We start from the raw sequence: 24,297 nt of genomic DNA on the forward strand, positions 1-24,297 counted from the left end.
AGACAGCTCAGCATTTTGCAGAAACTTTTGAGTATGCAGGATTTTCTTTGCTATCGAAGGGGCATTTCCAGCCAGCTGCACAAAGCGGTCCGGGGAGAAAGTACCTTAATGAGCTGGGAGCAGTGGGACTCCCACCGCTCTCGCAGGAGTAACTGGTATGCTGGAGCATCGCATAAAAGCGCTCTGACCTCTGCAAAGACATCTTAATTTGCACTGTGGTATTTGATCTCCGTGTTAGAAACGTCAGACTGATACGCATGTTAAATAGTGTTGTACCGAGGGAGGGTAATGCTTTGTGCTGCTGGTGACCGCTGCAGAAGATAAGGTTAATTTGCGTGTTACCTGTTCCTTGAGCACCACGCTGCGTGCTCATCCTTTCCCGTTCAGGACCAGACTAGTTCTTCTAGTCTTTTTCCCAGCAACTGAGAGATTCAAGCCTGTGTTTTTTCTCTGGCTTCTTGCTAAAACCCAAGGGAATGTGAGCAAATTGCTGCTGAAGCTGCGCAGGATGTACCTGGCGGGTTACATCGTGCCCGATGCATTTGTCTTGACTAAGACCCTGGATGGACTGTGCATGATCTAACATGCGCCTGGGGGCACCTGCAACAGCTGAGGGATGTTACACCAGGCTTTGGCATCGCTGAAATGGGATTTTGTAGTTCTGTTTCTCTGGTTTGTTGCATTAAGGTGCAACGTTATCTTTACAGTTGCGATGGCACTGGGGTGGGGAAGGGCTACAGCAGCTCTGGGGGTGGTTCTGGCCAAAATGTATTTTGGAGCTGTGGTGTGGTGCGTGTGGGCGTAGGTTGTTGGTGAAAAAAATTCATTCTCCCCCCCCATCAATATAATTCACTGTATAAAAAAGTTATCTACCTCCAAAAAAAAAAAAAAAGTTGTGTAGGGTTATCCATGCTATTTATGAAAGATGCAGAGTTAAAAAAAAAGACCCAGATGAATATATAGCACTTGAAAAGCTGTCCTTATGTTGCTGCTGGTTTCAGCAGCTGCAGCGTAAAACATGCATTTGCAGCAGATGTTTGAGAACGCAAACAGAAATCATGTCCTTAAACAGTCTTGTTTGACTGGACGCTGAATAACATCGAATCATAGAATCGTTAAGGTTGGAAAAGACCCTTGAGGTCGAGCCCAACCACTAACCTATCACTGCCAAGTCTACCACTAAACCAGATCCTCAAGCACCACATCTACCCTTCTTTTAAATACCTCCCCCCCAGGGACGGTGACTCCCCCACCTCTCTGGGCAGCCTGTGCCAGGGCCTGACCCCTCTGGCAGGGAAGACATTTCCCCCCATCTCCAACCCAACCCTCCCCTGGCGCAGCTTGAGGCCGTTCCCTCTCGCCCTGTCCCTGGTGACTTGGGAGCAGAGACCAGCCCCCCCCTCACTCCAGCCCCTCTCAGGCAGCTGCAGAGAGCGAGAAGGGCTCCCCTCAGCCCCCTCTTCTCCAGGCTAAACCCCCCCAGCCCCCTCAGCCGCCCCCCAGCACACTTGTGCTCCAGACCCTGCCCCAGCCCCGCTGCCCTTCTCTGGACACGCTCCAGCCCCTCCAGGCCCTTCTTGTCCCGAGGGGCCCAAACCTGAGCCCAGCACTCGAGGTGGGGCCTCCCCAGGGCCCAGCACAGGGGCCCCATCCCTGCCCGGCTCCTGCTGGCCACCCCAGTGCTGACACAAGCCCGGGGGCTGGTGGCCTCCTTGGCCACCCGGGCACTGCTGGCTCATGCTCAGCCTTGGGTTTCTCCAGTGGAAAAGTCCCACTACTCCAAAGTTGTGTTTTCATATTTGTGGTGAGCGACGATGCCAAGCGTGGTGTTTTACAAACCCAAGTTAAAGCCAGCAAGTAAAACAAGTTGCTGCTGCTCTTGGCAGAGATACTGCTCCAAATTCCAGTTATCCCACTGAAATGGGAACGATTCCTGGCTTCGGAGGCAGTTTCAGAGGCGGCCCTTCACCACATTACAACGCTGCAACGCTCTGATTTTTACCTTCACAGTGTGTAAATTTTGTGCTTATTCATTTGAAGGCAAAGTTAGGCTGTCTCAGTTTTTTTCTAGCTGTCATTATCGCTTGGGGGGGATGCAGTCTGATAATTAAATTATTGAATATTTATCTAGCGCTAACAACACGATGCAATAGCTATGCTCATTTTCAGCCCGCACAGTGCGGTCAATACAAAAGTGTATTAGAGCCTGTTGTGCGTCGGGGCTTTACGGGTGTTCTTGTGGTCAGGCTAAGTTCAAGCTACAGTACTTAAAGTATTTTTAATCTTCAGATTGCTTTATGAACACTAATCCTCCCAGCGTCCTGAAAGAAGTAGGTTAAATGTGATTTCCATGGTGGAAATGCAGAGAGACTCACCGACTTGTTCTATTACACAGAGAATTAGTGTCGGATCTGGGATTAGAGCTGGAGTGACCCCGATAATTATTCACAGGGTCTGGTTCTGCCTTCGTTTGCTTTGGCTATTTTTCCCTCTCAGAGGAGCCCTGGTTTTGGTGCAGCTGGTTTTGCGCTTACTGCTGAGATTGAGGTGAAGTTGTGCAGTGGTTTGCTTAAGCTACTGGTGGCAGTGATGGTTTTTTGAAGAGATGACTATAAAAACAAGTCCTGTAAGTCCTAGGTCCCTTCTCATGGCTTTAGATTACTGCTTTAAAGGAAGTTGACTGGGTTAAAACTCTGACTGTGATTTAGGTCTGGAGAACATTTGGGATATATTTGTCTACAAATACTCCTGCTTTCAAGCAGTGTGGGTGAAGGCTAAGGATCTTGGAGGTGTATATGTGCACTGAGATGTCCCCTGTTTCTTCTTGACAGAGCGAGGGGTGGTGGGAACCATTACTGTCCTTGGGTTCAGCCCCTTTGCTATTGCCATGGCTTGACCATGCCCTCTCCTGCAGGGAGGACTTTCCAGGGACGTTCAGCCCTGGCTTAACCAGGTAAATTGATGGGAAATCATATATTACGATGACTAACGACTTTCCTAGGCTGAGAACTGCATACGGAAACACGGAGCAGTGTCTCGCCTCTGATTGTTCTGATGCAGCCAAAATGGGTGCAGCTCTCGCTACAGCTGGAGAGCTGGGGCTGGTTGGGCGGGCTTGAAATTTGGACGTTTCTACATACCTTTCCCAGCCGGTTTGGAGGCACCTCCGAGGGTAGCAGTCTACTCCGCATTGCTGCAGGTGAAGGACTGACTGCTTAAAGAAGCAGGAAAATCAGTTTTCTTGATGCAAAGGCTGGTAATTAGCAGCTAGTCCTAATCAGCACAGGTATCTGCTTGAAGTGCCCATTCTCTTTGTAGACAGCTGACTTTTGTTTTGCCTCAGGCAGCACCTTTAGAAGTTGCCTTAGTAAAAAAATCTGATATCTGTTAGACTTTCAGACTAGATATAAGGAAGAAATGTTTTTATATTATGATGAGAGTATGAAACCCTGGCTCAGGTTGCCCTGAGGGGTGGTCGATGCCCCATCCCTGGACACACTCAAGGCCAGGCTGGACGGGGCTCTGAGTGACCTGATATAGTTGAAGATGTCCCTGCTCACTGCAGGAGGTTGGACGAGATGGCCTTGAAAGGTCCCTTCCAACCCAAACCATTCTGTAATATTTTTCACATATTTTGAAAACTCCAGTGACCACCTTATTAATTTTGCTGGGCTGGACACCTCTTCCATCTCTTGCTGTGTGTGTGGCCAAGGGTGAGAGTCTTGATGGGTGTTGCTCATAGTGTAAGTCCGCAATAAAAGAGGTGTTACTCACCTGCATAGCAGCTTATGAACATGTATTATTGCATGAAGAGGACCCATTGAAATAGCACAGTGAAGCAAAACATTCAGATTGCACAGACAGATGGCAGTCCATAGGCTTATCAGATACCACCAACACTTGCAGCCCTCAACTTTGAGGTGCTGTTGCCCCTCGCGTTGAAGAAATAATGTTCTGGTTGGATTTATGTGCCTTGATGGTTTTGTAAGCGTCTCTGATGGATGGAGGCTGTAGTTGAGGTCATGGTATTGGTTTTAGAGGCTGTGTGTCATCTTGGGAAGCTGCTCTAGGTTCTAGAAGCAAAAGCACTGCAGACCCATGGGGGTGAAGGTTGGGGAGTTGCATCTTCTAAGTGCTTCACACCTGGCTTGAGCTATAGCAGTGGGAACAGCATCTTTGGCCATCATTGAAGCTTAATCCCCATTACACGCCCCATGTTGCTGGACAAGCGTGAGCATGTTGTGTGCTGGCATGTGTGCGTCGTGTGAGCTGTTTGTCGCAGAGAGAAGAGCGCTGATGCACGTCGGAGCGGCATAACAAGCCACGGTGGTAGCCCCAAGGTGCACAGGAGCCACATAAGCCCCGGGAGGAGATGTGACAGCATCGCTGTGCTACATCAGAGCTGGTATTTGCCCATAACATTTCATTTTATCTAGGCTTTATTTCCATAATAATATTCTTCTGTGCTGATGCTGCCAAAATTGACTGTATTTCCAGCAGCCGTGTTGCATACCGCACCTGCACAATGGCCAAACATTTCAGTATTTTTTATTCCACGCTGAACACAAACAAGTCCTGCCTGGTTTTAACCATTTCTGCTCACTGAGCAGCCTGTTTGCTACCAGCTGCTCAGTGCGGTTCATCCATCTGCTGGCGCCAGCCGTTGGTTAACTTGTACACCGAAGAAGGGAAGGTCTCTGTAGCCTTTGTTCCTGAAGTTGGAAAAGAAGTGTCCAAACATGCATTTTCTACAAAAAATAACCCAAAACAACGGAAGAGATGTTACTGCCAGTGCAGGAGCTTGAGTGGCCTTGCTGTCTTGCTTGGAAGCCAGCAGCATTTTATTTCATTTTATTAACTAACAAAACTCCAGAAGTTTTCTTGTGCCATGGAGAACCTGCCTGGCCCGTTTCACGTAGCAGCGCATCAGCCGTTAGGGCAAATTTTTGAGAAACTCTGGAAAAACATGACCTGGCAGAGAGTTGGCAATAGCGGTAAATGGTGTTGACTATGGTTTTTATCACTAGGTTCAGTGTCTTTTGGAGGGCGATGGTACTTTTAGAAAAACAAGCCAGAGGGATGGAAAAAACCACTTGGGATCCAACATAAAAGGCAGTTTGGGACCTGAAGGCCGTGGAGACTGTGGATCTGGAGAGCTCCTTGGATGGGCTCTCCGGTGGGTTGGTCTCTGTCTCCTCCAGCCCGACATACCCCCAATAGCTAATATGAAGAACTTATGGAAGAGGTCAAAATCGGTAACAAGAGGTCTTAATTATAAATCTTGGGTTAAAAAAAAAGGTTACAAAATATTACCTTGTAGCAGTGGTGACTGGATGCCAAGTGATGCATAATTCCTCTTTTTTGAGCTTTATTGCCTTCATTCAACTGAAGAGTCTCTCCCAGACTGGTGTAGTTTTCATCGTCTGGCTTAAAGAAAAAAGAGGGGGGAAAATATTTCCTGAAATTTGCTGCTTGGGCAGTAGCTGTCACACTGAAAAGGATAAGAAGCAATAATTCTCCAGTCACTTTTACGCAAGTGCAGCTCAAAGCCAAGCCACCTTTGCATTTGCAGAACTCCTTTTGCAGGCCCAGCGCTTGCTGGCAGAGATCTCGGTTGTCGCCTCTTCCTTGTGCTTCTCCCTCACCTCTCCTGAAGGGCAATCGTCCATCCGCTCTTGCAACCCATGGTAAAACCTGTCTGCCCCTTCTTTTGTAGCTGGCATGACTTTTACTCGTTGCATCCTACTGCTGGCCAGTGTGGGATGTTCAGTGCTGGAGCTCAGCAAGCGGTTGTCCACAAAGATCACCAAAACAGATGTGAAACTTGTCACCTACTTTAACTGGAGATAAATAGTGATCAATCACCGCCGTCACCTGGCCCAGGAACTGCTGCTACAGGCGTATCCAACGTACTTCTAGTTTTGGTGCTTAGTCTTCCTTCCTCACCTTGGAGCTGGCACTGGTTTTTCCCATCGGGATCACGTGTCTGGTGGCTCATGCTACAAAAAGAGCTTTATCGCACACCCGTGGAAGTCTAAAGGTGTGAGACCGGTGTGTTGGCAGCTCCGTGCCCCGATGCCGCCAGCTGGCTGCCTGCGGGAGAGTCAGGGTGGCTTTGCCAAGGCATGCAGAGGCCGTGACTTAGCAAATCCTCGGTGAGATGTGCAGGCTGTCCCCACCCGGGATGAGTCACTGGGAATACTGGGGTTTCGGCTGCCTGGGTGAGGTTGTGCTCAGTTCACGGCCGGTATTTCAGTGTTAACTGTTTATTAGCCAGAGTGGTTGGAGGTGGTTCTTGCCATCCTGCTGGTGGATGCCCAGGAGAAGCGGTGGAGCTGGCCAGGGGGTGTATTAAGATGTACGTGATGAATCGATCCCTGAAAAATATGAACGCGGCTGGAAGTGAGCTCGCCAGTCCTCTCCTGCTGCAAGTGTTGGGAAGTTGTGGTTTGCACCAAAATGTTACATGTTTGACTTGACTGAGTTTTTTTTCCCAAACCAATTATCGTGAGCCTAGAAGGAATTGAGATGTACATGCCTGAAAGCGGAGGAAAGCAGTGGTGTGGTGTTGCAGTACGTTTGCGTTTTTGTTGAAAGTATACGAGTGGTATAGAGCAATCATCTAGCCTCTGTTCTCATCTCTCGTTGGTATAAACTTAAACTGAGAATCTTAAATTGAAATGTATTTTCATGGTGTTTCCTGATGTCGAGAGAATTGCAAGGTGTAAATTTGTTGTTGTGCTCATATATAAGATTTTGTGTGCCTGCATTCATGAAAGCCGGGCAGAGTCTGGAAAGTTGAATTTGATCTTATTTAAAAACCCACTCAATTACATACTTACAGCTTACCCCAACAGCTCCGGTATTTTGGGAGCTTATATCAAATCCTGCAGTGAAAACTCTCTCCTTCCCAAAGTTCATGGCCAAATTGCAGAGGTGCTGTGTTTGCTGTCTGCCAGCGATGCCCTGGGGAGCGGATCCCACTGCTGCAGCAAGAGGTACTTGCTCCTGGTGCCAGCAGATCGTTGCCTAGAGAGATGTAGTTCTCCTGAAAATGAGCTCCTCTTACTGCCTTGGGCCTTTAAGCACATTGAACTGATTAATTATTGGGATGTGTCTAGTGGGTAGCAGGCTATGCACCCGTCGTGGGAAGAACTAGGTATTTTAATATAGCTGCGATGACTTGTGCCCTTTTTTTTGGTGTGAATAATGAATTTTGCAAGTAGAAAAAGGCATTTGGATGAGTCTTGTGCTCTGTGCAAAGCTCAAAAGCTACATGAGGTGATGCACCCTCAACTTCCCCGTGCAAAGTCCCCGTGCCCTCAAGCAAAGTATTTTCCTACGTGCAGATAAAAAGGTCCGGCGTGCATTTGCTTGAATTGTTATCCTGGTGCTGCTACACCTGTATCCTTTTGTAAGCAAATTTGGTGTGCGCCTGGAGAGGGTAAGGCTGCCTGATCCTTCTGGTAATGAGCGAGTCCTTCTTAAAAACTACTTTGCTTTGCAAAACTTCAGGAGCTGAATAAACTTTACTTAATGATGTCTACCAGGAATTGTCTTTAAACTCTTAATTTATTTTTTTTTTACCCCTTGGTCCCACAAGTATCTCTGCGCTTTGGAGCAGTAACAAAATCTGGCAGGATTTGGGGATGAGTAGAGGTGCGAGTCTGATGTCAAAGACCTGCTTCGTATTATTGTTGCCAAAGTTTTAACCAGATGTTGGGATATGTGTGAAAATACTGATGTTCATAGAATTGCATAGGGAATTGAATGACTTCTGCCATTTCCTAAGTTTTAGGGTGCTTGATTTTTTACAGCTTCAATAGTTTTAAAGTATTTCGAGCGTCGAGGAACCTTTCTGGGTACCTGTGCTTCAGTAGCTCAGCACTAGGCTACTCGAGCTACTTTCACAGCTAATTGCCCATGTCTCGTTGAGCAAAATCTCAAATGCTTGAATGAATGCGTTCAAGGGAAAAATCAAACATAATAACATTAGAAGCTGATATTCAGCCAATGCCTGTTAATAGTTTGTCAGACAAATGTCAAGCAGCAGAGGTTTGTTACTGAGGCGTGTTAGGAATGGGCGTCCCAACGCTGGGCTGCGTGCTCCAGGGGTGAAGAAAGCAGCAGTGCTTCATGCGGGGCTTCATCTCCCATTGTCTCTGCAAGCCCTTGGAGATGTTCTGGAGACGTTCAGTGTCCTTTATGTTTTAGCCGAGATGTATCACCATTGCGTATTATTCACCGTTACTTTCGTAGAGTCCAGACTAAATCCAGCATCCGTAATCTAGGTGGTAACAAAGCGATGGAGACGCCTGAAGATGTAAGATTGCTGTATGATACGAACGTACTATTAACAACAAAAAAAATGATTTACCTTGCAAAAGCTTTTCTTCTCTGCCACAACAGGGATGAGAAGAACCAGTCCATCATCGTGAGTGGGGAGTCGGGTGCTGGAAAGACAGTCTCTGCCAAGTATGCCATGCGTTTCTTTGCAACCGTCGGTGGTTCTGCCAGCGAGACCAATATCGAAGCCAAAGTCCTCGCGTCGAGCCCAATTATGGAGGTAAAAGCTGCATATTTCCTTTGCCCTGCTGGCAACGATTACTCTGTCTCTCCAGACATCACTTAAAACAGTGGGAGCCATAGGGGCTTGTGAGCCAGACCTGATTTGCAGCCTCACAGCAATCCTTAGCTGGTGTGGAAATACAGAAATATGCTGACAGACTCCATTTAGCCCACCCCGATCGCTGCTCTGTTTGATGGTCTTGAACCTGAGCCTGTGCATGCCCAGCACAGCTCCAGGAGCTGGGCTTTGACCGGGGCTCTGGAGCGGAGAGCCTGAGTGGTGCTGCTGACACCATTAGTGTTTTATCATCATCATCTTCCTCCTCCTCTTGCCACCACGTGGTACCTCCTAATCATCATCTTTAATCGTGTAGACATGAAATAGAAGAGAAAGGGATTACTTAATCTGTTTGAGGTATTGCAGTGCTGTTTTATTTTTGTTAATTTTCTGTTGCTGTCAGTCATACAGGGGAATAACGAGTCCTGTTCTAGGGAAATCCCTCCTCTAACGGAAAAAAATTTCCTTTTACAAATATAAAGGAAAGGGAAAACTGCTTCACTTCATTGCACTGTGACCAGACGGTGAAAATAAATGTCTGAGTGCTTAAATCCCGTTTCCCAAACAGATTTTGGAGGCCGAGTAACTTCCTTTGCAAAATAACCAAGTCAGTGTGAAGACAAGATTTGGGCTTTTCCAAAGTCAATTAAGCACTTCAGGCTCGTGTGACTTTTTCTGAAGGCAGGGGCTAGCGGTGTTGGAGTGGAGCGTAGCATTGTCCTGCGCTTAACCTGTCATTTGCTTAACCTTAGGCTTGGCTTAACCTGCAGGGAGGCTTCCCACCGCAGTGCCTCATGGCTAAATTGTCTAATAGACACGGAACTGGTGGCTGATGCTGGATTAAAACCAACCCTACCTCAGCCCAGGGGTCCGCACGCATGGTCTAGCACCGTGCTGCCCAATGTGGGGTGCAAGCCTGAATGACAAAATAAGTGACGGTGCAGAGAGCAGTAACAAAAGCCGTGCGGGCAGAGGATGCGTGGCGATCTGCCGCAGCGTGGGCTTCACGCTGGTTTACTCCTTTCCTCACCCGTCTCCTGTGCCTCTGTGAAATGTAGCTGCAATACCTGGGAGCACTTAAAAGCATCCAAGGGAAAATTCATAGTGCATGCTATTCTTCTGTATGACCCCATAATTTTATTGCTCTAATTTTCTTGCCTGTGTTCAGTTCTGGATGTAATTTTTAAGTGGCGAGGCCAGGGAACCTGTCTGTCTTTTTATTGGAAATCGCTGAGAATGTTGCCCAAGCAAGAACCATAAAAGAAAGCTCCTCGGTTTGCAAAAAAACCCCCAAGTTCAAGTGTGAAGATGGAGTAGAGGGACATGTGTGTCACAAAATAGTCCTTAGCAGTGAGGTGCGCCGTGTTTGGTGTACGGACGCGTGTCCCTGGGGCAGGTATCTCTGCTTTGTAGACAAGGAATTGAAGGTAAAGGTGATGATGGTAATTGTGGATTGTAAAATATCTAGTTGTAGTGTTTGCTATAGTAGTTTGTGAACCTTTTATTTCCCTGGGGGATGGGTGTTGGGCTCTGGGCAGAAATGGAAAGCGTTTACTTTGCTTCTACCCTGATGCTTTTGTGTACGGTCTGGGATGCGTGCTGGAGGATTGGGGGTGGAAACTGGGGGCTGTGGGTCTGGGGATGGGTGAGCTGCGGTAAAGGGGTAAATGAAGGGGAAGGAGGTGCATTAGCTAGCCCAGAGGAGTTGCGGGGTGGTGGATGGATGGGGTAGGGAGCAGGCAGGTCTTGCTGAGGTGATCTGCAAGGAGAGCCTGGGAAGGGCAGCCAGCCTTCGAGAGGTGCACAAGGGCTCTTTCCTCTATGTGCTCGTGCCCTTCCATCACTTCCCCTGTGCTTGCTTGAGACTGATTGTCTCAGGACGGGGGAATAGTAGTAGAAAATAAGGCTAGTGTAGCCATGAATGGGAATATTGTCTTTCTCTGGCCCTCTTGCATCACCACGAGTTGCTCCTTTTGGCTGTTTGGTGGATTCCCATGTTTGCAGTGCTGCGCCCTGATGCTTGCACGTGGGCTGGATTCTCTCCTCTCCCTTCTGCCACTGCGTGGGGCAGCGTTACCCACCCGGGAGGTGGCAGGTAGGTTCTGGTGAGGCAGGGAGGGGCTCTGGCCATGTCACCAAATCCATGGACTGAAGCGCAAACATCTGGAGATGGATTGCTTCTGGTTCCCTCCCTCTCGCAGGGCTTCATTGCCCATGTGCCCTCCACGAAAGCTGCCAATGGTGACTATTCATGAACAGAGGGGGGGGAATCCTATAAGACAAAACAGGACTGCTGTGGCTGTTGGGATGTAGATGGTCTAATTACTGAACAAATACTCATTTCTGTTTCTATGCATTTTTCTTTCTTAAATTCTGGAGACACCACATTTTCAGTGAATAGTCCTCCCCAAAGTCATGTCATTGTTCTGCCTTCTGCACCTGGGAAGGGGTTTTCCTCAAATCCTTCCATGACTGTTAATGTAATGCCAATTACAAGTTTAAATACTTCAAAAAAAGTAAAAAGGAATGTTGAATTTTGTTCCATGCAGGCAATTGGAAACGCTAAAACAACAAGAAACGACAACAGCAGTCGCTTTGGGAAATACATTCAGATTGGCTTTGATAAAAGATACCACATCATTGGTGCCAACATGAGGACGTATCTGTTGGAAAAATCACGAGTTGTATTCCAGGTGAGGAGTTGTGCTGTTTTTTCTTCGCTTCTGTCTTTTGGGTGCTGTACTCCGTGAATTTAATAGTCTGGGTCTTTTCTTTGGATTAAAAAAATCGCTTCAAAAGCAACTTTCCAGGTAGACACTGTTTCCAGGGGTATCTTTCAGGCTCGGACTTTTGCAGTTGTTTGTGATGATCCCAACCTGGTGACCTCATTTTTGAGGAATATGTACCTGGGAGGCTCCTTAATTGGCCCCTGGTTGTCCCTCCGTCTGCCAGAGGAGGGACCGCTGCTCCTGGCCTGGCTGCGGGCAGGGTTGGAAAGCCTTTCTCTGGGCACCTGCTGAGATTTTTACTGAACCTCATAAAAAGCCAGGAAGAATAAATTGCAGACAACAGCCTTAAATTTCGAAGGAGAAGGGAGGCAGGAGAAGGGCTGAGGAGGCTGATGTCTCTGCCGTGGCACATCCCCTGGGCTTCATGTGCAGGGCTCAGGACGAGCTTTTTTTTTTGTGCTTGACATTGACCTCAGAAGCACCTGCAAAAATTTTGTCCTTAGCCAAAAAAACCACCCCAAATATAAAAATTCTAAAACCAAACAAGGCTGGGAAGCCATGAGTGTAGGCCACCTCTCTTAATTTTGCTGTCGGTTTGTAACGCAGTGCTTGCTAGCTAACTTAGCCCGGTTATCGCAGAGAGGGGTAAGCTGTGGAAGTTAATATTAAGTTATTTATTTCCTTTGCGAGATGGGCAAGGTACTTTGGTCAGGGCAAGGCTTGGCACCTCCTTTTTCCCAGGTGGGACGAGGTCCCCGTCATCTTGGTGGCACCGAGGAGGTCTTGATGATGGGAAGCAGGGGAGGGGGTCAGGGTGGCCCTGGGCTCAGCAGGCACAGGGCTGAGGGTGGGAGCACTGCTGTAACCTCGTTGCGCCTCTGGTAACTCGACGTTTTCCTCTGTAGGCAGAGGACGAGCGCAACTACCACATCTTCTATCAGCTTTGTGCCTCAGCGAGTCTTCCAGAATTCAAAGACCTTGGACTAAGTAAGTACTTCTGCCTCCCCACGTGCTGGTAACTGCTGCCTGGGTTTGATGGCAACAGGAAAAAGTTGTGGGTTTAGAAATGCAGGTCATCGATGAGGTCATGTTTGCGAGAGGGAGGTGGGCTTGAAGGGCTGCTTCTCCCCAGTGGTGCCATCTCCAAGGATATGGTACCTTGGATGGAGACACCAGCTTGCCACATAAGGTGCGTGAAGTTTTTGTTGCGCTGGTCGGCGCTGTTAAGCTCCTGCGAGCGCTGCTGGTGCATGGGAGCCCTTGCTGGAGGTTAGCCGTGGTGGAAGACGCCTGTGTATGTTGTAGAAACTGCATGCGGAACCGCAGTGAACCGCGTGCCGTGGTAGATGCCAGCTGATGCAGGGAGATCATGTGTTAACATCGCATGAAAATTCATTTAAAAGACAGATCTTTATTCAAGTGTGAGTATGGGTTGATCTGGCCAGAGTCTTGGCAGGAGCAGTTGTGTCCTTTGAATACATTATATTTCTTCAGTGGTTAACTCCTGGGATTTATCCGAGTTGTTTTCTTTTCCCAGGATTGCAGCAAAACCTCTGTAAGACCTGAATAAGAGGTTTTTCACTTGCAGCAGGGGTTGCAGAGATGTGGTGTAATTAATTTTTGATCTTGAATAAATACTGTGGCTTAAAAAGAGAAGCGAGGCTTAAAATGTGCTTTTAAAGTACTTAAAATGGCAAGGAAGGCAGGTTGTGATCCCACCGCAGAGCATCTTGCTGCTGTAGAGTCTCGCAAAGGTTTCCGTCATGGCTGCAACGAGGTAGATTGAGAGAAAGGCTTTTGGATTCTGGGCTTATGTTAATGACATTTTGGGTCACATTAGGCATGTGGGCTGCACTTACTGGGTGCTGGTGCTGAAACGGAACAGCTCCTGTTCGTGTCCTGCTGTCACCAGTAAGCCTGTAGTTCATGCTCTACCCAGCGACACCAGACCAGACAACCACATCTATGAATCTGGGGAGGCATAATATAGCATCTGAGACTGTCTAGGCATAACCTTAATGTCTGTCCCAGAACACCTGGGTGGGAGGTGAAGGTTTTGTATGATGCGCTGTGTACCAGCTGTAGCATGAAACCTGGCTCTGTAGGTGAAGGCTTGTGATGGACCTTGGGCTCCTTTTGGTCTCTAAGGGTTCTAAAGTGATGTTCCTCTGACAGCGGCTTCCTAGCTACTGTCAAAGAGCCTGTGTTCGGTCTCATTGCCTGCTGGCATGACCCCAGAGCACATCTCTTTGAGCACTTTCAGGAGTTTCTGCCATGGATGTATGCACTTCAGTTTTGCAAAGATACCCTGAGTAATGCTGTTGTCCGCTGGCATCATTAAATTCAGACATAAATTATTTAAACCCAGTCTGGGAGATGAGTTGATGCGGGAGAGCTCCAGCTGTGAAACCACCTTTCTCTTCTTGGGGATGTGCGGATCAGAGGAAATCCCAGCCTTTTTCAACACAGCACTCTAAAATCTGTATTTGTGGTGACTGGTAACAGCGAAGGCTGAGCAATCCCTGCTCTCCTGGTGCATCATCTTTATGCTGTTGTGACTGTGGCTCTCGACTTTGATGTCTTAAGGGAGAACGCGTAATGGCAACATCTGGCGGCGTAGGAGATGGTGGGTGCCAGGGCTGTTGCCCACAAGGCGTTTCACTGGAGGGGAAGGCCAGAGAGTCGTGGTGAACGGAGCTAAGTCCAGATGGCGGCCGGTCACAAGCGGGGTTCCCCAGGGCTCAGTGCTGGGGACAGTCTTGTTTAATGGCTTTATCAATGATCTGAACAAGAGGATTGAGTGCGCCCTCAGTAAGTTTGCAGATGACACCAAGTTGGGCAGGAGTGTTGATCCGCTCAAGGGCAGGAAGGGTCTGCAGAGGGCTCGGAGAGGCTGGATTGATGCGCCGAGGCTAATTGTGTGAGGTTTAACAAGGCCAAGTGCCGGGTCCTGCCCTTGGGTCACACCAACCCCAGGCAGCGCCCCAGGCCTGGGGCAGAGGGGCTGGGAAGTGCCCGGCGGAGAAGGCCCTGGGGGTGCTGGCTGACAGCCGGCTGGGCATGAGCCAGCAGTGCCCGGGTGGCCAAGGAGGCCACCAGCCCCCGGGCTTGTGTCAGCACTGGTGTGGCCAGCAGGAGCCGGGCAGGGATGGGGCCCCTGTGCTGGGCCCTGGGGAGGCCCCACCTCGAGTGCTGGGCTCAGGTTTGGGCCCCTCGGGACAAGAAGGGCCTGGAGGGGCTGGAGCGTGTCCAGAGAAGGGCAGCGGGGCTGGGGCAGGGTCTGGAGCACAAGTGTGCTGGGGGGCGGCTGAGGGGGCTGGGGGGGTTTAGCCTGGAGAAGGGGGGGCTGAGGGGAGCCCTTCTCGCTCTCTGCAGCTGCCTGAGAGGGGCTGGAGTGAGGGGGGGGCTGGTCTCTGCTCCCAAGTCACCAGGGACAGGGCGAGAGGGAACGGCCTCAAGCTGCGTCAGGGGAGGTTTAGGTTGGAGATGAGGGGAAATGTCTTCCCTGCCAGAGCGGTCAGGCCCTGGCACAGGCTGCCCAGAGAGGTGGGGGAGTCACCATTCCTGGGGGGGTTCAAAGGACGTGCAGCCGTGGCCCTTGGGGCCATGGTTTAGGAGGCCTGGGGGTGTTGGGTTGGGGGTTGGACTTGATTCCAGAGGTCTTTTCCAACCTTAATGTTTCTATGATTCTATGACTAGTCCAAACACGGACTTATTTCCTCATGTGAGCTGTACCTTACCTTACCTGTCAACCTTCCCAAGGCTTATAGGAAGCAAGGGGGTATCTTGATGTGAAAATCCACCTTTTATTAGGCAGAGAGGAGGATGTATATTTTTCCATATCAAAAGTAGGAGCTGTTGCTTTGCCTTTGGGTCTTGCACGTACAAAGAATTGTTGTTACTCTCTTTTATATTTTAAAATCTGGGAAACAAAGGGATTCTCTAAACTTAACAGGAGCCCAGCAGAGCAAACCAGTAAGTATTGGCTCTTCAGTCAGAGCCATCCTAAAGGCTTGATTTTAAACTAGAGAGTAAATATTTGACTTAAAATGTGGGAGTCAGTGTGCAACCCAGTGCCTTTCAAAGTGTGGTGTCTAACTTGATGCCTGGGCAATGCTGCAAAGCAGGAATGTTTCATTTGTTTGCAATAAATCAAAGGCTTTTTGTAGCTATTAAAATCATTGCATGCGTATTGATATTTATATATTGGAGTCAGTTATACCAGAGATGACTTGAGGCAGAAACAGACCCCAATGTCGATGGTTAAAATTGGAGGTTGATGGGGGACAGGGGCTGCTTCTTTGAGGTGTGCTCCATGGCACATGGTGGTAGGGATACGGTGCTGTGCCCATAGTTAGGGGTTCCCCCAGCAAGGCTGGGCAGTCTGGCTGGAAACGGCACAGCTGAGCGATGTGCTGAGCGGTGCCGAAATCTGCTCTCTGCCAGGCACGGTGGGTGCCCAACATCCCGGTCCCATCAACTATCGCCAGCCCTGGATGCATCGTGCAGGCTGACGTGCAGCAACGTCAAGCTGTTAATGCAGCGTGCTCCATCACGGGCTGGGTGAGCTCCTCTTGCGCTGGCAGGACCAGGACGGACGTCGGCTCTCTGACGCCGGTCATCGTTTTGTGCCCCCCATTCCCGATGCTCCGGCAACAAGCAGAGTTACTGAAACCTCAGGGTCCCAGGGCTTTGTATGCCAAAAAGAATTAAATGTTATTCGTAAAACCTGAAAGTACAGCTAATGCAAAAGCCTGCGGGAGGGCTGGGGACCTTCTGGTGGCAATGTGAGTCAAAAAAAGTGCAGATTGCAATGATTTTAAAGGTTACCAGCAGGCTGATGTGGAACGCACAGTAGGCTGTTTTTCTCATTATTTTCATGATACTTGGGAAATATATTTGTGTTAACGATCTTCCTGAGCTTTTCTGGGCGAGTCCCTCCTACCAGGTTTGAAAAGGGTTGAAGCTGGTGTTGAGAACAGATTCTGGGTGGGATGGGGAGGCTCTCCACCTCCTGGGCTCCCCCCAGCCCTCCCTGGGGCCAAGCCGGCTCCAGCACTGCCAGGACTCAGCCTGGCAGCCTCGGGCACATATCTTAATGGTTTTGGCCTCAAATAAGCCCTTGCTTTAAGGAAGGCCAATTGCACATGAAGCTTTTTAAAGTGGGTGTAAATCCTGCGATGATCTCTTGTTCTATCTGCATTTGACATGCCTCTCGGTCTCTGTAGGATCTAGCTTTGTGTCATCCTGAAATAACTTTGCTAAAGCATGGATGCTTAAATGGTGTGAAGCTGGCACTGTGAGCGTTTCTCCATTCCCTTTGCTCCCTGGGTTTAAGGCGTTGTGTGAGAAAAGGGTTAAAATGCCTGAATTGGTCATGGGTAATTAAAATAGGATAAAACAAAATTCAAAGTAGTAACCTGAGTATTTGAAGTAATATGCACCTGTGCAATAGAGCAGCTACTTGAATCCCAAATATACCCCAGCTTTGCCCTGGCTGAACTTGCTTTGCATGGGGAAGGGGTTTCGTCTGCAAGAAGTACTTGTGGTCACTTATCAATGTTTTAATTCATCCATTTCTAAGTAAACCATACTTTGAAGGAGGCATGTACTCTTCAGGGATGGACAGGATGAGGGACAGGAGGCATCCCAGTACATGCTCTGGAAACCTACTGCTTGCTGATGCATTTCTTCTATTTCTTCTCTCCTAGCATGTGCCGAAGACTTTTTCTACACTTCTCAGGGAGGCGACACGTCTATCGATGGCGTGGACGATGCTGATGACTTTGAGAAAACCAGGCACGCCTTCACCCTGCTTGGTAAGGGATTGCTCTGCTTGGAGGCTTCCCAGCAGAAGTCTCTTGCAAATGTTTTTCAGTGTTTTGCCTGAATTATATGGCTCTCCTGTAACACTAAGAGGTATAAATCCATCTCCCTCTTGACCTAGTTGGCTTTACCTTGTTCTTTGGTATGAGCTGTAGAAGTTTTTCTTACAGCTCTCTGCAAAGCAGGTACTGTTGCCAAGAAGGCCAACGGTGCCCTGGGGTGCATGGAAAGGAGCGTGGCCAGCAGGGCGAGGGAGGTTCTCCTCCCCCTCTGCTCTGCCCCAGTGAGGCCACACCTGCAGGGCTGCGGCCAGGTCTGGGCCCCCCAGTCCAAGAAGGGCAGGGAACTGCTGGAGCAAGGCCAGCGCAGAGCTGCCAAAGGGGATCAGGGGCTGGAGCATCTCCCTGGTGAGGAAAGGCTGAGAGACCTGGGCTTGTTCAGCCTGGAGAAGAGAAGCCTGAGGGGGGATCTCATCGGTGCCTATAAATATCTGAAGGGCGGGTGTCAGGGCGACGGGGCCGGGCTCTTTTCAGCGGTGCCCAATGCCAGGCCAAGGGGCCACGGGCACAAGCTGGAACACGGGAAGCTCCACCTGAACGTGAGGAGAAACCCCTTTGCTGTGCGGGTGCCAGAGCAGGGGCACGGGCTGCCCAGAGAGGCTGTGGGGTCCCTTCCCTGGAGACATTCACCCCCCGCCTGGACGCGGCCCTGTGCCCCTGCTCTGGGGGTGCCTGCTCCAGCAGGGGTGGGACGGGGTGAGCTCCAGAGGGCCCTTCCGGCCCCTGCCCATCTGGGATTCTGTGAAATGGAAGGAGACACTGAATTTAAGAGAAACCAAAGGAAATGATTCTGCAGTCAAAGCTGTGCTGCAGCTTTGACTTGCTATTTTTTTTCTTACCCTATTTAAAGCAGGAAAAGAGCTATTACTCTGCAGTTCAGTCTGTATTTGGGTTGAGGGTGATGTCACTTCTCGGACCATCACAGTATTGTACTGAGTAGCTGATTCCTGGGAATAATGAGCTGAGTACATCCCTGCTGTGGCAGAGTCCACATTTGCACGGCCAGCTGCGAAATCCACCGCTGCAGCAACCACCTGTACACCCCACGGTTATGCGGTGCCGTAGCCTGCCTGCAGCAGTAACCTTTAGAAAGGAGAAACAATTTTTGCAAGGCAAAACTTTCCCACAGTATATTAATATTTCTCTGAAGCTGAGTTTTTAAGTCCCGGTAAGTCTCAGTGCCTCTCTTGCATCTCACACACTGGGAGAGGAGCAGCTGATGCACCTGAGGCAGCCAGCTGTGAAATCCCCCCGAGCAGCTGTATTGCAGCCTCTATGCTGCAGCAGCAGTGAGTGTGGGGACTCATTTCAAGTAGTTACAGCTGCAAAGGTTTCCCCCAAATTTGTTGTCTTTTAGATGGGCTCAATCTCTTTTTCCTTGGGCTGACAACAGGGTCTTGTCTTTACCCTCTTCTTGTCCAGCTTGTATGACTTTTGTTATCTACTCAAAAAATTGCTTTGCTGGTCGCTCCAAACTTGCCCACGGGACTGTAGTCCCCAGGGAACTCTCTCCCCATCCCCTTGCCACATATAGTCTCTTTTTGGTCCCCTTCTCTGCCTCCCCACGCAGATCCCCCGTCTCCTTGCTGGTCCCTATGAAGCACTGTGCGAGCATCTTCCTCCACTGCCAATTTGATGATGTTTTTCTGCTCTTCATATGCTTCCTTTGGCTCTGCCTTTCCTTATTGTCCTTCAGAGTTTCCCATCTCTGTCTGCTTCTGTTCAGTGCCTGGTGAAATTGCTACTACACGTTCTGGTCTTGCCTTTTTATGTGTAACAAGGAGAAGTCAGATTTATCTGCAAATCCCCACCCTAGCCAGGCTTAACTCCAATTAAGAGTGCCAAGTAACAGCAGAGCATTGCTCCTTTTAGTAACCTTCAAACATTTCTCACTGTGCCGATAACAGAAAAGTCCCAAGAGAGAAAGGGAAGCTCTTGATAATTCAAAAACCAGCAGGTGATGTCTCAGACCTTGGGTGGATAATTAGAATGCCGGCACCGAACAAAAAAGGGGCACAGAAACCCGGTTGGGATGCAAAAATGCAAGATATGACAAGAAAGCTGTGTGCAGGCTGCTGCTGAGCAAAGCTCCTGCTGGGAATGCCTGCAAAAGCCTGCCAGAAAAATATGTAAAGCAATAACACCTTACACCCCCAGCGAAGACCCACAACAAGTAACTCCCGTTGAGACACTGGGGACCGTAAGGCAGAGCTTCACATCACCTCCCTGGTGACTTGCTGTAGCACCAGTCTGGAGGCGTTGTGCATCGTGTGCACGGCTTTAATTTTCTCTACTGTTTGTGGGATGTGGGCAATAAGTTGTAATTTCTGTGCTTCAGTTGTCAGCGTGATCTCACTGTGGGACTACGGTGGCAGAGAAGCAACTCCTTGTTCTATAAAAGCTGCAGGGCCCCTATAGCTCTGATCCCACTTGGGCGTTATGGAAGAGCATCCTTGGTTTCGTGCACGTTCACAATGGTATTCAACCCGTCTGTGGTAAAATTGCTTTGATGCAATCGTTAGGGGTAAAGAAATAACATGAGGAGCTCCTCTCGCCGTCTCAGCTGTCATTTTTGAGTGATGACTTTACTAAGAGTTTATGGCAAGTTTACTCGGAGAGGCCTGATAACTCAGAAAACCGACAGCCCGGGGAGGAAATCAAACACCGCAAGCGTTTTCAAACAAACCGAAAATTGCAGTTTGTTTTCTGTTGTGACAATCAGCTATCAATTGTTCCCGTAGGAGTGAAGGAGTCTCATCAGATGACCATTTTTAGGATAATTGCCGCCATTCTGCACCTAGGGAACTTGGAAATCCAAGCGGAACGAGATGGCGATGCCTGTAGCGTATCGGTAGGTCACCAGCAAGAGCGGGGTACGTGGGGAGCTTTGTACGCTCATAAATCGGGCCACATTGGATGTGTGGAGCTTCGCAGCAGTATCCTTTGGTAAAAAGGCCTTTTCCTCCCAGTTTTCTTTGCTTTCTTTTTGAGAACATGCAATAATTTCCTGGTTGCTTTGTTTTTCCTGGAAGATAGCGGGTTATTTCTGCTGTCTAGCCAGCCCATAAGTGAGATGGTCGCTTACCGCTTTAAGTGCCAACCTATCTCTAACTTCTGCTTTCTTAAAAATTTGCTGCACGGAGTATTGGGGGAACAGTGACTCCCACCAGCAGAAGACGTGATGCTCTACAACCGCTTTCCCATGGGCTGCTGCTTGTAATGTGGGCATCCAGTATTCAAAGGAGCACTGCGCAGTTAATTAGCAAGAATAAGACTAAAGATGCCTTAGTGGTGGTTTGTCTGTTTCTGTGTTTGTTCAGGGGGGAAAAAAAGTGATTATATGGAAAATACTGTCCTGTCAATTACTGTTGCATCCCAGACTGGGTCGTTTGATCCTAATTAAAGTGTTACAATGGGTTCTGCACACACTTTTAGTGGTACCCGTGAGGTAACGTGGTGTGCAATTAGTTGGATGCTGGGGGTGATTTGCTTGATATTTGGCAACATGGATATGTAAAAGCGGTCTGCTCCGATGGTGTTGAGTTCTATAATGGAGTTCATGTTGTTTAATTACCCTCAGATGTAATTGCATGGTGTTAAAACAATCCTGTTATGATTTTTGAATCCACGGTCCCAAAGGTATCAGAACAAAAAACCATCCTAGAGGTCTTTTAAAATGCATTTCTCTCTCCATCCCCAAACCCATCCAGCTTTTATACAAGCATGTATCGAACTGGAAACAATTTACTTCCTTTAGATACGTATTATTACACTAAGGAAAGGGAAATTGATTTCTCATTGTCCAAAAGGCAGTGCCTGCTATCTTAGCATAATAGAGATTCAGAACTACCTTGTCTTGGTTCGAGGGGGAAAAATTACAATGCATTAAAGAAAATGAAGTTCACATTTCATTTTATTGATTATGCAAAACACAACCCCTTCTGGTAATGCGCCTTTTGCAACTTTGTTATTCAAAACAGGGTTAGTTTGTAAAAGGCATGGTGTAATGGCATACCCCAAGCTTTAACCTGAGGCTTAATCAAGGTCGCTCTGAAGGAGCGTGTAGGTGCAGCTCGAGGAGTGTAGTGGAGAGCGCTCTGTCCTGTTGGCAGTCGCCGTGGAAATCTGCTCTTTATGAAGTTCAAGACCTCAAGGTTAGCCAGAGCAAAGCCGTAGGGTGTGCCACCATTTAGAGCTCCATGTGAGCTGTTTCATCCATGTCCGTGAAGGCTAGCGCAGCTGGATGAGTGTTCGTCACTTCTGTTTCCTGTCAACCAGAGATACACGCAGTATTTCCTTAGATAGGCATTAAATGCTGCTGATTTCTTGCACTGATCTGGGAACCTGATGTTAAAACTCCAGTTTTGGAATGTCACCACCTGCTGACTTTGCTTCTTGTTACCCCCAGAGCGAGGACGAGCACTTGAACAACTTCTGCGGCTTGCTGGGCGTGGAGCACAGCCAGATGCAGCACTGGCTTTGCCATCGCAAGCTCGTCACCATGGCCGAGACCTACGTGAAGAACATGTCTGTGCAGCAAGTGGTGAACGCCAGGAACGCCCTGGCCAAGCACATCTACGCCCAGCTCTTCAACTGGATCGTGCAGCACATCAACAAGGCCCTGCACACCACCGTCAAGCAGCACTCCTTCATTGGCGTGCTCGATATCTATGGGTAGGCACACTTTCTGCTTCTAAGGCTGTTAAATTAGTCCTTTGTAATTCGTCTCACCCTTTTTGCCACGCACGCTTGACCTTGGCTTGTGGCAGGCCGTGGAAATAATAGGAAGGGACACAAAAAAGCGCAGTCGTGGTGTGTGGTTCGCAGTTTTGAGCCTCCTTTAGGCTGTGCAACCCCGACCCCAGAACAGTGTGTGGAGACGTGCTTGAGTGCTGGCTTTTGGGATTTACCTCCCATGCTGTTCCCAGTTGGGATTTCTGTCCCAGATGCTGTTTAAAGCATCAAGCTTCAAGATGAGCAAGGGGTAAAAGTGTAAAAGTGCAGATGTGGAGACCAAAGACTCTGTTGGCTCTGCCTGGGGTTGCTGTGGGGTTTGAGGAAGCTACTTTACCTCTTCAGCTGTGAAGGTGCTGCCGCAGGGCCCTTGCGCGGTGAGAGATTTCGGAGGACTTTGGGAACCTGCGGCGGTGGAGTAAGGTGCCAAAAGCTCTGGCATGATGGAGAGTAAGGCTTGCAGCCTGCAATCTCAGGGGCAGCGAGCTGCTTTCAATTCGGACTAGGTGCCAGTTACTGTCTGGACCTAGACCAGATCATCCTGGCACTTGAGTGCTGGTAGAAGATGGATGTGAGGCTTGTATGTGAAGAGTTCATTTTAGCTGAAGTGCTGCAAAGAAGCAGAAGATGGAGGAGAAAGGAGGGAGTTATGTCAGTTGTGGGGTGGAAAAGGAAAGAGGTCATCTGGGTTTTGTTGGGTTTCCCCTCTTTAAACACCATCCCTTTTCTATCTCTGTGGGGAGAAAGGGCAAGGGAGAAGTGGGACTGCAGTGACCTGCTGTGCTCTCTTTAATAAATTAAGGTACTTGGTTGCTCCTGTTTCAGAGGGGAAGGTGGGACAAACAACTTGTAGCTGCTCCAGGACCCAGTCCCGGACCCAGTCCCTGACCCAATGCAGTCGCTGTGCTTGCTCAATCCGAAAGCTCATGTGATGGCAGCCTCCTCGTAAGGTCTGCCAGATCTAGGTGAACCTGAAGTTCAGAATGAGGTCCTGCCAAAGTGCTTCTGGGTCAGGTGCAGAAAGCTTTTATGTCTATAATACCTACGTGGTTATGGGAACTGGATCTTGTGTGTAAACCCTCCATGAGGTTTCTACACCTACTGGTGTTTGGGATGTTGATTTTAACATCCACTGGACAGCCACGGCAGCAGAAAGGATGCCAGACGTCGGTGCTGGAGCGTCAGGGTAGCTCACTGCCTGCTCATCTCCATCAGCGACTGCTGCCATGCGGCAAGGTTTACAGGAACGCTTGTACCAAGTACGCTAAGAATACAGTCCTCTTTGGTTTGGGATTTTAATGGGATGGTTTGAGATGGTGAGGTTGCTGTCAGAGGTTGGCAAGTGTCTGGGGTCTCCTATGTCTATGACACAGGACCTGGAAGATCTTAAATAACCAGATGGGATCGGCACAGTCTGGTTCAAAGCCTGTATGAGGTGGAAAAGCTGTTTCCTATCAGTGTCCCTAGAAACAGAGGTTTCTGCAGGCTGGAACATGATAACTAAAGCTTTGAGATGGAGCGTTTGGGTGATAGTGGGTCATTGCAGAAAGCTGGATGTCTGAGTTGCAAAATCAGATGCGGTCTTTTGGAAATCTGAATAAAAGGAGACTTGAGGATAACGCTCATGAAAGATTTAGCTGGGCTTGAAAACCTGTTGGTGTGGAAGAAAAACCTCCCTTGGCTGCAGGTCTGCTGTGCTTCATGCCCGGCGCGTGGGCCAGCTGATGCTTTCCCAGCACTGGTGTCACTGCAGAGTACAGCGGGCTTTTATTTCCATGGGGACCTGCAGGTCCTATCGAAAGAGGCGGGTTTGCAGGGGACGAGTGTCTGCACTCTGGGCTGTAACACTTATGTGTGAGTCCAGTTCCCTAAAGAGACCATAAATCCTTTTCAGAGGAGGGTATTGCTCTCTAAACGTGGAGTAATTAACAATGCAGGGGCTTTGGGTGCAGACAACCTGCGCCTCTGCAGTCCTTGAAAGTGGTTTGGTTCCCTGAACTCAGGTTATTTGGGAGTCGTAATGCATTCTGCTAAATATTGGAGTTTTTTCCCCCGAAATGTCCGTTGTTTTTCTTTTCCTCTGGGAGAGGGATTAAGCTTGGAAGGCAGGGAGCCCGCATGCAGCCTCCGCCGCATGCCCCTGACATCCCGAGGTGGAGGAGGGCTGTCCTCATGGGTGGGATTTCTAGGGACGGGTTCCAAGCCGAGGGCGCAGAGGCTGTGGAGTTTGTCTCCTAATTCCCTAATGCTCGACTCCACGTCCTTAATTCTCTGTTAGTATTGGGGTGAGAGGGTGCAGCGTTAAAAACCTTTATGTACTTAA

At 49.0% G+C, this 24,297-nt stretch overlaps 1 protein-coding gene across 1 annotated transcript in view; it reads left to right on the forward strand.

The window, feature by feature from the left end:
- The window catches only part of MYO5B (myosin VB), a 160,558-nt gene that overhangs the window by 44,839 nt on the left and 91,422 nt on the right, over window positions 1-24,297 (forward strand). The window contains exons 5-10 of the mRNA XM_064438928.1: window positions 8,410-8,566; window positions 11,176-11,319; window positions 12,261-12,342; window positions 17,067-17,174; window positions 19,982-20,091; window positions 21,649-21,914. Of these exons, the coding sequence (XP_064294998.1) occupies window positions 8,410-8,566; window positions 11,176-11,319; window positions 12,261-12,342; window positions 17,067-17,174; window positions 19,982-20,091; window positions 21,649-21,914 (867 nt within the window). The remainder of the gene's footprint in view (window positions 1-8,409; window positions 8,567-11,175; window positions 11,320-12,260; window positions 12,343-17,066; window positions 17,175-19,981; window positions 20,092-21,648; window positions 21,915-24,297) is intronic.

The sequence above is a fragment of the Phalacrocorax carbo genome, chromosome Z (assembly GCF_963921805.1).
Source record: "Phalacrocorax carbo chromosome Z, bPhaCar2.1, whole genome shotgun sequence".
NCBI lineage: Eukaryota > Metazoa > Chordata > Aves > Suliformes > Phalacrocoracidae > Phalacrocorax > Phalacrocorax carbo.